Source organism: Myotis nattereri (genome assembly GCF_964212035.1).
Source record: "Myotis nattereri genome assembly, chromosome: 2".
Taxonomy (NCBI): domain Eukaryota; kingdom Metazoa; phylum Chordata; class Mammalia; order Chiroptera; family Vespertilionidae; genus Myotis; species Myotis nattereri.
Genome location: NC_138076.1, coordinates 204,989,463 through 205,005,250, shown reverse-complemented (window position 1 = coordinate 205,005,250; position 15,788 = coordinate 204,989,463). Strand labels below are relative to the sequence as shown.

General features: G+C 51.3%; 1 protein-coding gene across 3 annotated transcripts in view; it reads right to left on the bottom strand.

Moving 5' to 3' along the window:
* Positions 1-474: 474 nt before the first annotated feature.
* Positions 475-15,788, bottom strand: part of ABTB3 (ankyrin repeat and BTB domain containing 3) — a gene marked incomplete at its 5' end in the record, with an annotated part of 257,601 nt that continues 242,287 nt past the window's right edge. For all 3 annotated transcript variants that reach the window (XM_081085183.1, XM_081085184.1, XM_081085185.1), the window contains 3 exons: positions 475-2,694; positions 10,764-10,877; positions 14,155-14,223. In XM_081085183.1, coding sequence (XP_080941309.1) covers positions 2,485-2,694; positions 10,764-10,877; positions 14,155-14,223 — 393 coding nt within the window. In that variant the 3' untranslated portion in view covers positions 475-2,484. The remainder of the gene's footprint in view (positions 2,695-10,763; positions 10,878-14,154; positions 14,224-15,788) is intronic.

Sequence of the window (15,788 nt, the reverse complement as noted above, 5' to 3'; positions counted from 1 at the left end):
GGCTCTTTGGCCCCTTGAGTGCGGCCACGAAGTTTCAATCGCACTGTACGTGCGTGCCCGCACATGTTATTTTGTGGAAGAGCCGCACTCAAGGGGCTGCAGTTTGCCGACCACTGACCTAGGAGACATTATGCTAAGTGAAATAAGTCAGGCAAAGACAAATACCATGTGGTTTCACTTATATGTGGAATCTTAAACAAACAAACAAACAAACAAAACACTCATAGAAACAGAGGCCAGAACGGGGGGGTTTGGGGGTGAAAAAGGTGAAGGGGAATGTAGTCGGTAATAATGTGATAAGGTTACACGGTGACAGATGATCAGTAGGATTAGTGGGTGATCACATCGTGAGGTATAAAAATGTTGAATCACTATGTTTACACCTGAAACTAATATAACCAATATAAGGATGTATGCCGACTATATGCTTAAAAAAAATTAAAAAGAAGAGCTCACGTGTCTATACAAAGGGTGCACGGTTTGGGAAAATCATTTCTTTTAATGACAGAGAAAGCACACCAAACTAGAACAGAAGCCCGTCAGGAGCTGCCACTGTACCAGTCAACGCCCACAGGCCCCGACAGCATTAGCCAGTCACAGGGGAGTCCATCGCGGATGAGGGAACATCCACGCAGCATCTCTGAGGACACGCAGGAGGCAGGAGATGGCCACGGGTCACACATGTGCTGTGTGTTTGTCACCGGGACCCCTCTGCAGTACCGTTTCCTTCCTCATGGATGGTCGTAGGGCCTGAGGAGGCTGGCAAATGACCAGGTGGAAGAGAGGCCTTGCGTACGGGCATCACAGAAGAACCAACACCGAAGACGGACGCGGCCCGGCTTCTCCACGGTCACCCCATGGGACGGAGCACGACGCGGGTCCTCTGAACAGCGGCTCAGGGAGCAGGTACGCTGGACGAACAGCAGCTCCTTTGAAATTCAAGGTCTGCGCACGGCTTCCCAAAGGCATGCTAGGAAATAGGTTTGTCAACGCAACTTGGCCATCCCAAGGGGGGAAAGTCATTCTCCTAGTTTTCACGGCACGTAGCTAGGTTTCAAATGAAAGGACAAGAACAAAGGCAGCAACTCAAAAATTATTTGGAATATTGTGGCACTTCACCCATCTCTGTTGCTTAGAATATATGGCAGAGCAAATGGAACCCTGTTGATATAAACTTTCATTATAGATAACCCTATACTGTACACTCTCCAAATACAGAAAGAAGCCATCCTATCATATAGGTTTCATCTTGAAAAATAATCTAACATAGTCATAGGCTCTGGCTAGTAACAAACTATTAACATCTTCTGAGAATACAGAGAAAACTCTGGAATTACTAGTAAATTCTCTGACGTGCTCTCCCCCTCCCCCCCCATTCAGCATCATCTATGAACACATGTCTGCAAAAGCATCCCAGAATCATTCATAATTAGGAAAAGAAATGGACATGTCGTTTCATCCAATGGACTTTTAGCAGGAAGTGATGGAATATTTGTGTTTTTTTTTTTTTTAACCTTGGCAAAAATGAAGCACAAACATAACATTTCACAGGTGCGGCCCATGCAAATGCATGTTTTCTTATGCGGGGCTATTTCAATCTCACCCCGAAACCACAACTAGCATGCAGGCTGTTTTCGACTACTGAGTGAGAGAGAGCTATTGGCAGTGCACCTCTTTTGTGTCACCGTGATCACTAAGGCAGGAGTATGATTTCACCTTGGATAGACTATCAGCAAGATCTTGTCAGACGCAGGCTTATACAGTGTGGACCTGTGTCTTACTGTTGTTGTTTTTTTAAAGAAAAAAAATTCAAAACACAGGTCCCTAAACACAATTCAGTTGAAAATGAACTGTTATGCTTTTAGAAATATATTTTAAACTACAGGCTGCCCTGTGTGTGTGTGCATGTGTGTGTGCATGTGTGTGTGCGTGTGTGTGTGTGCGTGTGTGTGTGTGTTTGTGTGTTTTAATGAACATTTTAAAAAGTCCCCACCCCTAAAAATTTGTCAAATTATTTCTTCGCTATTGGTAACAGTCTCACCAATCTGCGATCAGGGTTGACTCTTGCTCAGCTGTGGCTGCTGCGGTCCTCGGTGGGTAACACAACTCTCTGCAGTTAGGTGTTCCAGCTGCCCACCTGGAACCCAGACGACCTGTGGTTCCCAGTCCGTCCTTCTGACAGTGGTCCCCACAATAGATGCTCAGCGACCCAGCGGTGCCTTCGAATGGGGTTAGCTTGGCGGCCCCGTGTTGGCCTTCAAGCTCTGGACCCAGCTGCGCTCTGCTCTGCAGACCAGTGGAATGTCCTCTGTTTTTCAGCAGGAACCCGTGGAGCTGAATTTGCTTATTCGAGGGGATCCGAGGCAGTAGAGGCAGCTCCCTGGCCCAGCCAAAAGCAGACGCCGGGTGAAATGTGTGTTTGTGTGGAGCCGGTGCCGCAGGAGCACTGGCACGTCCCGGGGAGCGGTCCCTGCACTGGACGCTTCACACGACGGAGCCTTTGGAAGATGACAAGTGGATGGACTGAATCCTGATGGCCAACGTCCTCTGTAAGTCCTGCAGCACATCCTGGCCCGTGCCTTCGCCATTCTTGTCGTAGAGGAGCTGCTTGAACGCCTCGTTCTCAATGAGGACCATCATGTTTTTGAGAAAGTAGCCTTCACAGTACGCGGAGAGCTCGGTGACTCCGAGGAACTGTGGGGAGTGGAGAAGAAGAGGGAGATGGTTATGGTTCTGAGAGCACCCGATGGCTTCCCTAGGTAACAACGGCGGACACCTATCACGGTGGGTTGACTGTGAAAGTGACCCTGCTCCTCCACCCTTGGCTATAGTCACACTCTTGGGGCATGACTTTGTAGCTTCTCCATCTAAGGGCTAGAGTCTGTCCCTTGGACTTGTGACCTGCTCAGGCCAACAGAACATGGTAGAAGGGAGAGTCGCCAGTTCTGAGCTACATCCATGTGGCAGGGTGCTCTCTCTCTCTCAGAACCCAGCCTCTGCCACAAAAACAAGCCCGAGTCAGTCGGTCTGGAGGTGAGTGACCAAGTGAGACCAAGTGGAGTCAACCCAGCTGTCCCCGCTGAAACTTCTGATAGCAACAGGGTCCAGCCAGGATCAGCAAAGCCAGCCAAGATCAACCAGTCAGCTGACCTTGCCAGCGACTCTTGTATACAAGATAAGCACTCACTGTTTCAACCACTGGGTTTTGTGTTTCTTCGTGGCACTATAGATCACTGGCATGCGAAGGGAGTGGTAGACACAATTCTAAGGTCGTTACAAGAATTAACCCATTTAATTCTCACAACAATCCTATGAGTGGGCACTGCCTACCTACCCAATATCTTTAGGGCAGGGGTGATTTTTGCCTCCCAGGAGACATTGGGAAAAGCCTGGAGCTATTTTTGGTTGTCACGAATGGGCTGGTGATGGTGTGTGTACCGCTGGCATCTAATGGGTAGAAGCCATGCTGCTGAACATCCCCACGATGGGCAGTCCCACAGCGAAGAATTGTGCAGCCTGAACCCTTAATAGTGTTGAGCTTGAGACACTGGTCTAGAGACATGGTTCCTGATAGACTACACCACTACGGGAGGGACTTTGGCAGCCTGGCTCACCGTTAGAAGCCCGAGCAGAAGGCGTGGCGTTTGGCAGACACTTAATGTTTTTTTTTTTTTAAATATATTTTATTGATTTTTTACAGAGAGGAAGGGAGAGGGATAGAGAGCCAGAAACATCGATGAGAGAAAAACATCGATCAGCTGCCTCCTGCACACCTCTTACTGGGGATGTGCCCGCAACCAAGGTACATGCCCTAGATCAGAATCGAACCTGGGACCCTTGAGTCCGTAGGCCGGCGCTCCATCCACTGAGCCAAACCGGCCAGGGCAGACACTTAATGTTTGAGGAATGTGTGAACGAATGGTTAACTCTCAGAGCAGTGAAACTCATGGCAGTCATTTATTGAGAGCTTACCATGTGCGGGGCACCTTGCAAGGCATTTCACAGGCATCATACCATTTGATCTTCAAATTTCCCTGAGGCAGGTACCATTACCACTTCCAATTTATGGATGAGGAAATGGAGATAAGAGCACAAATCACTCACAAAAATTCATACAACGTGTCCAGGGCAGAACCAGGAACTGAACCCTTAAGGTCGTGCTTGACCCATGAGGACGCACTGCCTTGGGCCTGATGCCTGTAAGGGTAGGTATTTAACCTCACAGCACGCGATGGAGGAACGCACTTTCGAGCTGCAGAAGCAGATGTGGCTGTGTGGCTCGGCGTCTGTCTTCGCCCTGCTCTACAGTTGTCAAAGCTTGCAGGTCCCTTTATTGCAATGAACTGGAGGCTCAGGAATTGGCTGGGAAGGGCTCCTTGCGATGACATCTTGCTGCTTTATTTAGAATTAGATTCTGAGTCATCCTTCTGAATGCTCGAATATTCTGTCCTTTAGACCAGAGATGCGCTTTACGTTGTCAGGCGTGACATGGTGTGATGACAACGAGGCAGTGCCCACCGGGTGATGGTGGAATGAGCTGGAAGACCTGGGTTCCATTTGGGGCTCCCCCACCTTATGAATATGTGACCAGGGCTGGGTCACTTGGCCTCTGGCTTTGGGTTCCTCATTTTCAAAATGGGAATCATGACACTTGCAACACAGACCTGTTGGTGGGATTCAGTGGAATGTGATTGATGGCAGGACTCTGTCATCAGCTCTCAGAGGAGGCAGGATGGAAAGCAGCTAAGGGAGGGGGCTCTGGAATCTGCCTGGGTTTTCAGTCCAGACTTCGCCACTCACTAGCCATCTGCTGTTGGAAAAGTTACTTAATCTCTCTGTGCCTTAGTATTCTTATCCATAACGTGGGGATCACAATAATACCAAATGAGCTGTCGTTGCGATTAAATGAGATAATAATACATGGATCATCCAGAACACTGATTGTAATCAGTAGTCACTCACTGTCAGTTGTCACGATAAATGTAGACTACAATTCTTCTTCTTCTCAATAACTTGTATCGGTGACCCATGTGTACAAAATGGCCAGGTTGTGGTAAGAAGAGTTGACTGTGTCTACAGAACCCAGCTCAGTTACCTGGCCTGTAACCTTGAACTCGCTGACATCATGTGCTGATCCACTGAGCCAACAGCCCAACTGTCTACATAAAGACCACGTGAAACCAAATCGACAGCAACAAAACAACCTGACTAAAAAAATGGGCAGAGGATCTGAATAGGTATTTTTTCCAAGGAAGACATATAGACAGCGAACAAGGATAGTAAAGGTGCTTAATATTAGTGACTATTAGAAAAATGCAAATCAAACCCACAATAATGTATACCTCATACCTGTTAGAATGGCTATCATCAAAAGGACAAGAAACAAGTATTGCAAAGGATGTGGCGAAAAGGGAACCCTTGTACACTGTTGGTGATATTGTAAATTGGTGCAGCCACTGTGAAAATTGGTACCAAGGTTCCTCATAAAATTAAGAATAGAACTACCTTATGATCCAGCTATTCCACTTCTCGGTATTTATCCAAAAAATATAAAACACTAATTTGAAAAGATACATACACCTCATCTTCATTGCAGCATTATTTACAATAGCCAAGACATAGGAACAACCTAAGTGTCTATCGATAAATGAATGGATATAGAAGATGGTTATATATATATATATATCATCTTCTACACAGACACACACACACACTGGAATACTACTCAGCCCTAAAAAGACGAAACACTGCCATTTGCAGCAACATAGATAAACCTTAAGGTTTTATTATGCTAAGTGAAGTCGGACAAAAAAGAAAAAAAGCCATATGGTTTTACTCATATATGGAATATAAAACAAAAAAGAAACAAACAAAAATAAAAAAAACAAGCCCATAGCTACAGATAACAGATTGGTGGTTACCAGAGGGGAAGTAGGTTGAGAGAGGGTATGGTGGTGGATGGAAACTAGAATATTGGTAGTGAGCACCCTTTGTGTATACACATATCAAATTATAATGTTGTACAATTTGGCTCAGTGGATATTGTCGGCCTGTGGGCTGAAGGGTCCTGGGCCGAAGGGTCCCAGGTTCAATTCAGGTCAAGTGTATGTACCTCAGTTGCAGGCTCCTCCCCGGCCTGGGCCCTGGTCAGGGCGTGTGCAGGAGGCAACCCATTGATGTGTCTCTCTCACATTATTGTTTCTCTCTGTCTTTCCCTCTCCCATCCACTCTTTCTAAAACTCAATGCAAAAATATCCTCGTGTGAGGATTAAAAGAATTAATAATAATAAATAAAAAATGTTGTACACCTGAAGCTTATATAAAGTTATTAACCAATGTTACCACACAAAAATATAATTCTTCCACAGTGCTGGAGCAAACACACAGAAAACCATGTGCAATCTTGTACAAATCAGATCACTTTTCTGGGCCTCCGTTTCCCAAGCTACAAAACGAGGGGGGTAGCCTGGAGGGAACCACACTCAGGGTGCATTTGGGATGCGGACACACCAGGGAGTTCTGTGGTCTCCGAATGACTGGGGACTGTACATCAGACACTTGTCCATGTCCACACAGCTAATTACTAACAGAACTGGGACCAAAACTCTCATCTCCCAGACCTGCGATTTTAACTTTTTCATCTCATGGCACACATAAACTAATTACCGAAATTCTGTGGCACACCAAAAAAATTGTATTTTTTGCTGATCTGACGAAAATATGTATAATTTTTATTTATTCACACTGGACAGCTATTGTTGTGTTGGCTGTTGTCATTTTTTTTGTTTTAATTTGACAATCTAAGGGAGAAGAGGTCAATGCCTGCATGTTTTAAAAATTCTTGCGGCATACAGGTTGGAAATCACTGTCCTAGACCAATGGTTGACAAACTATAGGCCTGCTATGTGTTTTTGTTAATAAGGTTTTATTGGAACACAGCCTCACCCATTCATTTATATATTGTCTGTGGCTGCTTTTGTACTGCCACGGCAGAGTTAAGTAGGTACAAAAGGAATCATATGGCTTGTGTGAAAATATTTACTGGGCCCCTCACAGCAAAGGTTTGCTGGCTCCGGAACCTCTGATGGGACAGCTTTGCTGGTTAAGAAAGGATGGCTAAGCCAAGCGTTTAAGGAATGGGCTTCTCATCTGTATAAAACTCCACAGCTGTCCCAGTTACATGGAGTAGAGAGGTAATGTTGCCATGACCTCGCTGGCGCTTGTAACGTGGTGGTGAGCAACTAAATGCCTGCATTTCCTGTGGTCCTACACCAGGTGCTGGCTTCTTCCTTTTGTTCTCTTTTACTAAATCAGCCCCCGTTTGCAGCACGATCCGTCAGTAATAGAATCCACATGGCACGTGGTAATTAGTGGGGGCTGCAGTGTCCACAGCGCAGGGGAGCAGGGCAGGGGCGCGGGCACTGCCCAGGCCTCCATGCCCGTGTTCTAGGAAGGACAGGAGTCTGCATTGGAAACACTCCAGGATGTGGCCTGGGAGGCTGAGGCTGGTGTCTGTAAAAGGCAGAGCTCTGGCTGCAAAGGTACCTAAATGAAAGAGCCAGTTCTCTGCCACCGACGTTCTCAGCCTGGCACAAACGTGCGCCCAGCCGGGGCTCATGTTGCTCGGGGCTGCATTACTAAATAACGAGATAGCGGCTGAGGCTGCCTGCCAAGGAGCATGAAGAGATTAAAACGGGGTTGTGGAATTCAGGCCTTACCACCAAGGCGATGGGCCACGGCAAAGCCACGTGTGATGTGGGGTTCACAGGGCATGCGTGTCCATGGCTGGGGGTGGACAGAGGACCACAGACTGATCAGGCTCTCTTTCTGGGTAGAGAGAGTCTTTCTGGATGCTTTTCTGCAAAGTAATCAGTTTAAGATTTTTTTTTTTAAGCCTGTGTCCTGAGAAACCAGATTTTGGTAAAGCTGTCACTTCACCAAAACACCCAGTGCTGTATGCATGTGTGTGTGTGTGTGTGTGTGTGTGTGTGTGCACTGTGCATGTATGAAGTAAGTAGGCTGGCTGTACTTTTGATTTACTGATGACCGATCAGAAAATCTTTTCTTAATATCAAGGATCATTGCAAATATTTAAAACAATTTTTTAGGCCACGCAGTAAACCCAAAGTTAAGAACCTGTGCTGTGGAGTCAGACAAATCTAGGTTTATACTCTTGGGTACATATCCCAAAGAACTGAAACCAGAGGCTCGAACACAGGGTTTGTCCACTCATGTTCACAGCAGCATTACTCACAATAGCCAAAAGGTGGAAGTACCTAACTGTCAATGATGGACGAATGGATAAACACCACGTGGTGTACACATACATTATTCAGCCTTAAGAAGGAAGGGCATTCTGACACATGCCAAGACATGGATGAACCTTGAGGACACGGTGCTAAAGTGAAATAAGCCAGTCACAAAAGGACAAACACTGTGTGATTCCACTTCAAGGAGATACCCAGGAGAGTCAGACTCACAGAGACAGAAAGTAAAATGGTGGTTTCCAGCGGCTGGGTGGAGAGGGAAATGGGGAGTCAGTGTTTAATGGGTACAGAGTTTTAACCTAAGATGAGAAACCTGGAGACGGAGGGTGGTGATGGCTGCATGGCAATGTGAATGTACTTAATTGTGCTGAACTGCACATTTAGAAATGGTTACAGTGTGAACTGCATGTTATATATATTTTACTACAATAGAAAAACAGTAACCCCTCCGTAATAGCTGTGTGACCTTAAGCAAGTTACTTCCCCTCTCTGTGCCTGTTTCCTTATGATGACATGGGACCGGTGATAGCATTTATCTAGAAGGGTTGTGGTGAAGATTAAAAGAGATGGTGCCACAAGGCTGTTAGCACAGGAGCCTGCACACGAGAAGGAATTGTTGAATGCTGGTTTAAGACAGAAAATAACATCTCACACGCAACCTGGCTTTTCCCGATGAGCCACGAGAGAATTATGCACATCAGGTGTCCCTCCGCAGAGCTGTGGATGTCAGAGGCAAGGACACTGAGCTCCAGGTATCAAAAGCTTTTCGTTTGTTTTTGATTGATTCCCAATTTTACCTCATTATTTCTTCCCAGCCAATGTGAATCCCCCGTCCTGAGCACAGGAAACAGCAGGAAGCGGCACCTGGGCTAATTAATCCTCTTGGTCCCAGATCCCCACGTGTGAAACGAACTAGATTAAAACCAGTGGGTCCCTGCCGGGAGCCGGTCCATGCTTGCTGTTTCAAGGGACCTGGCATATATGGCATACTGTTCTTAATATGTTTGCTCACCTTCTTGGCACTATGTGTTTTAACCAAGGTCTCTGAGAAAGGTTGTTTCCCCAGGTAGGGATTTTCCCCTGAAGTTAGGAAGGGAATAAAACCTCTTAACTAAGTGCCAGGTGGGTAATTAATCACTTTAACTACGAACAATCATACTTAAGCTACATAACCTTTACTCCCTGGAATGGAGATAAGAAACGCCCTAACCTTTGAAATAGAGATTGATAGGATTGGAATCAACTGGTATAAATACAGATGTAAGAAGACAGAACCAAGGGAGACAGAACCTAGGCACAGAACCTACACAGAACGTTCTCTAGAGACAGAAGAACTTCGCTGGAGAGAACATGGCAAAAGATCCTGGACTGAACCTGACTACAGAAATTGGCAAGAGAACCTAGCCAGAACCTGGCTGAAGAACCTGGCTACAGAATCTGGTGACAGAACCTGGCTGGAGAACCTGGAGAACCTAGCTGGAGAACCTAGCAAGAGACCATGGACACAGAACCTGGCTGGAGATCCTAAACAGAACTTCGCTGGAGATCCAGACCAGAACTTGGCTGGAGATCCTGGCTAGGCTGCTGATCAACTGAACGCTGTCTCTGTGTCATTCCTTCTTCGCTGACTCCGTCCACACCTTTGGGGTGGCCGTGGTGCTGAAGTCACAGCAGTCACCCTGGGAGCTCGTTAAAAATACAGATTCCTGGGCCCCGCTGCCGGGATCTGGCTGTGGCCATGCAGAGCGGGGAGGGAACTAAGCAGATTGAAACTCTCCCCTAGTGATTCTGATTAGTAGTGTTAGACCCACCTGTCCCTGGCTCTCCCCAGTTCTGACACCCTGATCTCAATCTTGGCCACATCCGAGAATCACAGGGGGAGCTTAGAAAAACACCCTCTCTCTGGGCTCCCCCAGAAGAGCTTGTGGAATTGCTCTGCGAGAGGTCCCGGGACCAGGGATTTTAGGTGAGCATCCAGGTGATGCTCCTGTGCGGCCCATGCGGCAACCAGGCGCCAGAATCACCTGCGAAGCCACAGATGGGCCTCCCCCAGAGTTTCTGATTCTGGAGGTCGGGATGGGGCTCTAGAACGTACACTCTGAACAGGTTCCCTGGGGGTGCTGACGGTGCTGGATGGTGCCCACACTCTGAGAACCTCTGTTCCAGAACCTGGCTGCCCAAGGTGTGGCTCCGCCCAGTCTCGGGGTGGGGGGGGCTTCCCCTGGGAGCTTGTCACACCAGCGGGACCCAGTGGCCACCTGCGGCTGAAGCAGCCTGCAGTGCAGGGCATGTGCGCATTGGGAGCACTCGGTAAAAACAACTCTGCTCCGGGGACCTCTGGGTTCCCGCTTTCATCTGGAGGGGCGGGAGGAAGGGACGGCATTATTCCAGAGCTGGGAGGGTGCAGGGAGGGCTCTGCCTGTCTCGGTCTGACTGTGCGGGGACACCTCGCCCGCGTGCGCGCACGGTCAGCTCGGGCAGCGCCGGCGGCCTTACCTTGGCGTGGTTGTAAATGTCCACGCAGTTGTCCGTGTTGATGCCTTTGGCACAGATAATCTCACAGTGTCGCTGCAGAGCCTCCAGCTGGAAAAATTTAGCCGCAGACAGAAGCTAAAAACCGTAAAAGAGGCTGTTAGAGGTTGGGCGGTGGAAGGTGAGGCAACCCCCCCTGCTCCACAGCGGTGTCCCGAGGGGACGGGACTGGGAATACTGTGGGTACGTCGTTTTCATTTTAAAGCGCGGAGTGATGCTGGAGGAATGGGACACAGCGATGGAACTCTACCGTGGGGAAGGTGGCTCAGGGGAGGGGTGGGTGGGAGGGAACCAAACTCACATCTACTAGAGCAGGAGGTCGAGCAAAATGCCTAAAACGGTTCTGTACAGAAATCAGGGTGAATGGTGTCAGTTAGCAAGATGGATATGGACGTGGCTGGCTCCCTGTTCATCTAGGACAACACTCAAGTGTCACCTCCTCCGAGAAGCCTCCCAGATCACCTCATCTCAGGTGGCCCCCCTCCATCTCCGTCTGTCCCCCACGACCCTTTCTCCTCCTCACAGCCCTTCTCACACCAGACATGATGTCATGCCGGTCGCCCTCCCCAGCATCTGGGAGGGCGGGGATTGCTGTCTGTTTGCATCAGTGCTGTGTCCCAGCCGGGCAAGTGGCCTGGCAGAAAGAAGTGTGCTGAGAGCTGAGAGACGGACAGGCTTGGGGGAGGAGAAGAAAGAGCTAAAACACCAAAGGGATGCCTTTGGGGAAAGGCTTGGGGGCCGGGGGCTGGGTGAACTGCTCTTTTTAAACAAACCCTTCCGTAGTATTTACATGATCTAAATATATGTTCATTATTTTGATTTGAAAATTTTTTAAAAAATGTTTACAGCTTGGCCGGTGTGGCTCAGTGGATTGAGCATCGTCTGTGCACCAAGAGGTTGCTGGTTTGATTCCTAGTCAGGGCGCATGCCTGGGTTGTGGGCTTGATCCCCAGTAGAGGGTGTGCAAGAGGCAGCCAACTGATATTTCTCTCTTATTAATGTTTCTATCTTTCTCCCTCTCCCTCTCAAATCAATTAAAAGGGGAAAAAAAAACACCCATAAAATTACACCAGGACTTGTAAAATTGTGAAATAATTGAAGAAAAAAAAGTTTACAAAAGAACCCGTGTCCTGAGACTGTAGCCTGGGGCTAAAGGAGAGGAGAAGGGTCAGAGGGGCGGTCCAGAGAGACAAGAGAGTAACTTTGGGGGGCGGGGGGGAGGGCGGGGGACTGACCACCGAGGGCCGTTTACAAAGCACTTCATCCTATTTCATTTACTCAGGAAACTTTCGTGGAGAAAAGGATAAAGGGGCCACACAGGGAGGACACTGCTCTAGGGCACCCACTATGTGCCAGGCACTGTTCTAAGCACCTAATACTCAGGAACTCCTAAAATCCTAAACACCCAATGAGGCAGAATTATTCCCCCCATTTTATAGGCGAGGAAACTGAGGCTCAGAGCAGTTAAGTACTTGTCCCAGATCACACAGCTCAGAGGGGCAGAGCCGGGATTCAAACCCAGTCTGGCCCAGAGTCCATGCTTTAGCCGGTGGGTGGGGCCGCCTCGTGGACACCCGGCAGCGCTCTGACATCTCTGCTCGGCCAGGGACCCTGGACTTCAGACACCTTAGTGGGGTCCTGTGTCTTGCTCAGGAGCAGAGTGATTTGGGCTTTTGGTTCAAAGCTTCCAACTTGGGATAGGAAAACCTACAAGGAAGGGTTCCGCTTCAAGGAGGAGCAGGGGAGGTCTTGGCCTCGGACAGAAAAGAGCAGGAACAGGTCCCCTGCCACGGGCTGAATCCCCGGGGCAGACGGGAGTGCGGGGCGGCCGGGGTGCTGGGGGGAGTGAGGGGCGGTCGGGGTGCTGGGGGGAGTGAGGGGCGGCCGGGGTGCTGGGGGGAGTGAGGGGCGGTCTGGGTGCTGGCGGGCGTGAGGGGCGGCCGGGGTGCTGGTGGGAGTGAGGGGCGGCCGGGGTGCTGGTGGGAGTGAGGGGCGGTCGGGGTGCTGTGGGAGTGAGGGGCGGTTGGGGTGCTGTGGGAGTGAGGGGCGGTCGGGGTGCTGTGGGAGTGAGGGGCGGTCGGGGTGCTGGTGGGAGTGAGGGGCGGTCGGGGTGCTGTGGGAGTGAGGGGCGGTTGGGGTGCTGGTGGGAGTGAGGGGCGGTTGGGGTGCTGGGGGGAGTGAGGGGCGGTTGGGGTGCTATGGGAGTGAGGGGCGGTTGGGGTGCTGGTGGGAGTCAGGGGCGGTTGGGGTGCTGGGGGGAGGGGCGGTTGGGGTGCTGGCGGGAGTGAGGGGCGGTCGGGGTGCTGGTGGGAGTGAGGGGCGGTCGGGGTGCTGTGGGAGTGAGGGGCGGTTGGGGTGCTGGTGGGAGTGAGGGGCGGTTGGGGTGCTGGGGGGAGTGAGGGGCGGTTGGGGTGCTGTGGGAGTGAGGGGCGGTTGTGGTGCTGGTGGGAGTCAGGGGCGGTTGGGGTGCTGGGGGGAGTGAGGGGCGGTTGGGGTGCTGGCGGGAGTGAGGGGCGGTCGGGGTGCTGGTGGGAGTGAGGGGCGGTCGGGGTGCTGTGGGAGTGAGGGGCGGTTGGGGTGCTGGTGGGAGTGAGGGGCGGTTGGGGTGCTGGGGGGAGTGAGGGGCGGTCGGGGTGCTGGCGGGAGTGAGGGGCGGTTGGGGTGCTGTGGGAGTGAGGGGCGGTCGGGGTGCTGTGGGAGTGAGGGGCGGTCGGGGTGCTGTGGGAGTGAGGGGCGGTTGGGGTGCTGGCGGGAGTGAGGGGCGGTTGGGGTGCTGTGGGAGTGAGGGGCGGTTGGGGTGCTGTGGGAGTGAGGGGCGGTTGGGGTGCTGGTGGGAGTCAGGGGCGGTCGGGGTGCTGGGGGGAGTGAGGGGCGGTCGGGGTGCTGGCGGGAGTGAGGGGCGGTTGGGGTGCTGTGGGAGTCAGGGGCCATCAACCTCAGTGAAGCCAGGAGAGATTCGTAACGGGCTCCCAGCTTCTGCTCAGGGCCAGAGCTGGGATTTGAAGGCCGTTTTTAGGGGATATAATTCTCTTACAAATGACCAGGGACAAATCATCAAGGATAGTTCCTGATGAGGACATGGAGCCCCAGCTGTGCTTGGAGACGCAGCCTCTTCAGTAAATTTCCTTTGCCCCCTCCCCCTCCCCAACCAGCCGCAAGCCAGTTAAAACTGGGTTTCAGCAAAGGGGGTCTGCTAGTGCACCAAGCACCCCACCCTTCCATGAGGAGTGAGCCAGGACCCCAAACCCGCATCCAAACGAAAACCCAACACGAGTGCTCCCAGGCCTGCTGACGTGTGCCATGCCCCGAGTTCACAGAGGCGCCTCCATCCCCCAGCGCCACTCGGATGCCTTACCTCCATTATCTCGTTGTTTTTAATGAGCAGCGACTCCGGGCCACCGTAGTAGAGATACTGCATGACCAGCTGGAAGAAAGGACACAGCGTGTGAGGCGTCAGCCACAGGCAGTCATCTTTTTTTCTTTTTTTAATATATTTTATTGATTTTTTACAGAGAGGAAGGGAGAGGGATAGAGAGAAACATCGATGGGAGAGAAACATCAATCAGCCGCCTCCTGAACACCCACTACTGGGGATGTGCCCGCAGCCAAGGTACATGCCCTTGACCGGAATCAAACCTGGGACCCTTCAGTCCGCAGGCCGACGCTCTATCCACTGAGCCAAACCGGTCAGGGCCAGACAGTCATCTTAAAGCTGCACTGAAATCAATTCATTCTCCCAGGACGTTAATAAAGGCCAAACCAACAATAACAACCCCGCGGGCTGTTGACAAAGCACTTCATCCTGTTATCTCCTTTACTTGGGCCGGAAATGCTGCTCCTCCGTGGAGATCCCTGGCAAATGGCATTGAAACGGGGCTGCCCCACGCCCCCTTCAGACGCTGCCAGCACAAGCCTTTTCTGCAAGGGGGTGAAACGCACCGTCCTTAGGCCGCAGGGCCTGGCTGCGGAGTTGTTTTTCTTGGCAGCCGTCAACCTGCATGAAGCTGGGATGCAAAGGGCACACAGCCTCACGGAGGCCCCGCGTCCAGGTGCAGCCTCAGCTGCGTCTGGCTCCGGCCCGCGTGTGATGTTAAGCGGTCGTGGAGAGAGGAACCGCAAGGCACCTCATTTACTAAACTCCTTCGGTCAGCATGGAAGTGAGGTGAACAGGCCTCTGGGAGCCTCCTCCTGGCCTATTTCAAGCCACAAATGAGGCTTTTCTTCTTTTATGGGGAAGGCGGGGTGCAAGCAAAAGCCCGGGGCTGGGGGGGGGGGTTGGGGGGGGAGGGTGGGCTGCTCCCTGCTCCCTGCCCCTCACAGGAGCTTGAGGGCTTGAGGCTCCTGTGGCCGGCAAGCCTTTCCCATCAGAAGCAATTACAGGCCTCCATTGCTCTGGGCTGCGCTTTGCCCTGGACGGTCTCTTATTCCTCGAATCTGTTGAATTTGTTGAGTGCCGATTGCAAGACAGGTTCTTATTTTAGGAACCTCCCCAGTTAGTCCCAGGCCTAACGGTGTAAGTGTCCCCTTCCCGGCGCCCAGAGAGCTGGGGACACGTGCACGTTCCAGCGTCTAGCTAGCTCCTGCTCCAGACTCTAACGGGCCTCGGCTTCTCTCCTCGGGCCTGGGTGGCTTTGAGGGAAGGGCCAGGTCGCCACCGCAGGGAGGCAGTGAAGAGAACAGGTCCGGGGGTCAGCCAGGCCCGGGTCTGAACCTCAGCTCGGCTGTGATGAGCGGTGGGCGCTGGGGCACATCCTGCCTGTAAGGGGGGGGAAGAGCTACCGGGAGGGGCAGCTGGGAGGGCCCAAGGCGATGATGGATGGCAGTGGTTCTCAGGGTGGCCCCTGGACCAGTAGCATCGGCATCACCTGGGTTCTGGTAAGACATGCACATTCTCGGGCTGCAGCCCAGGCTGACAGAATCGGGGATTCTGGAGGCGGGGCCCGGGAATCTGCATTGGGACGTGTTTTCTGTGTTTTCACAAGCCCCCTC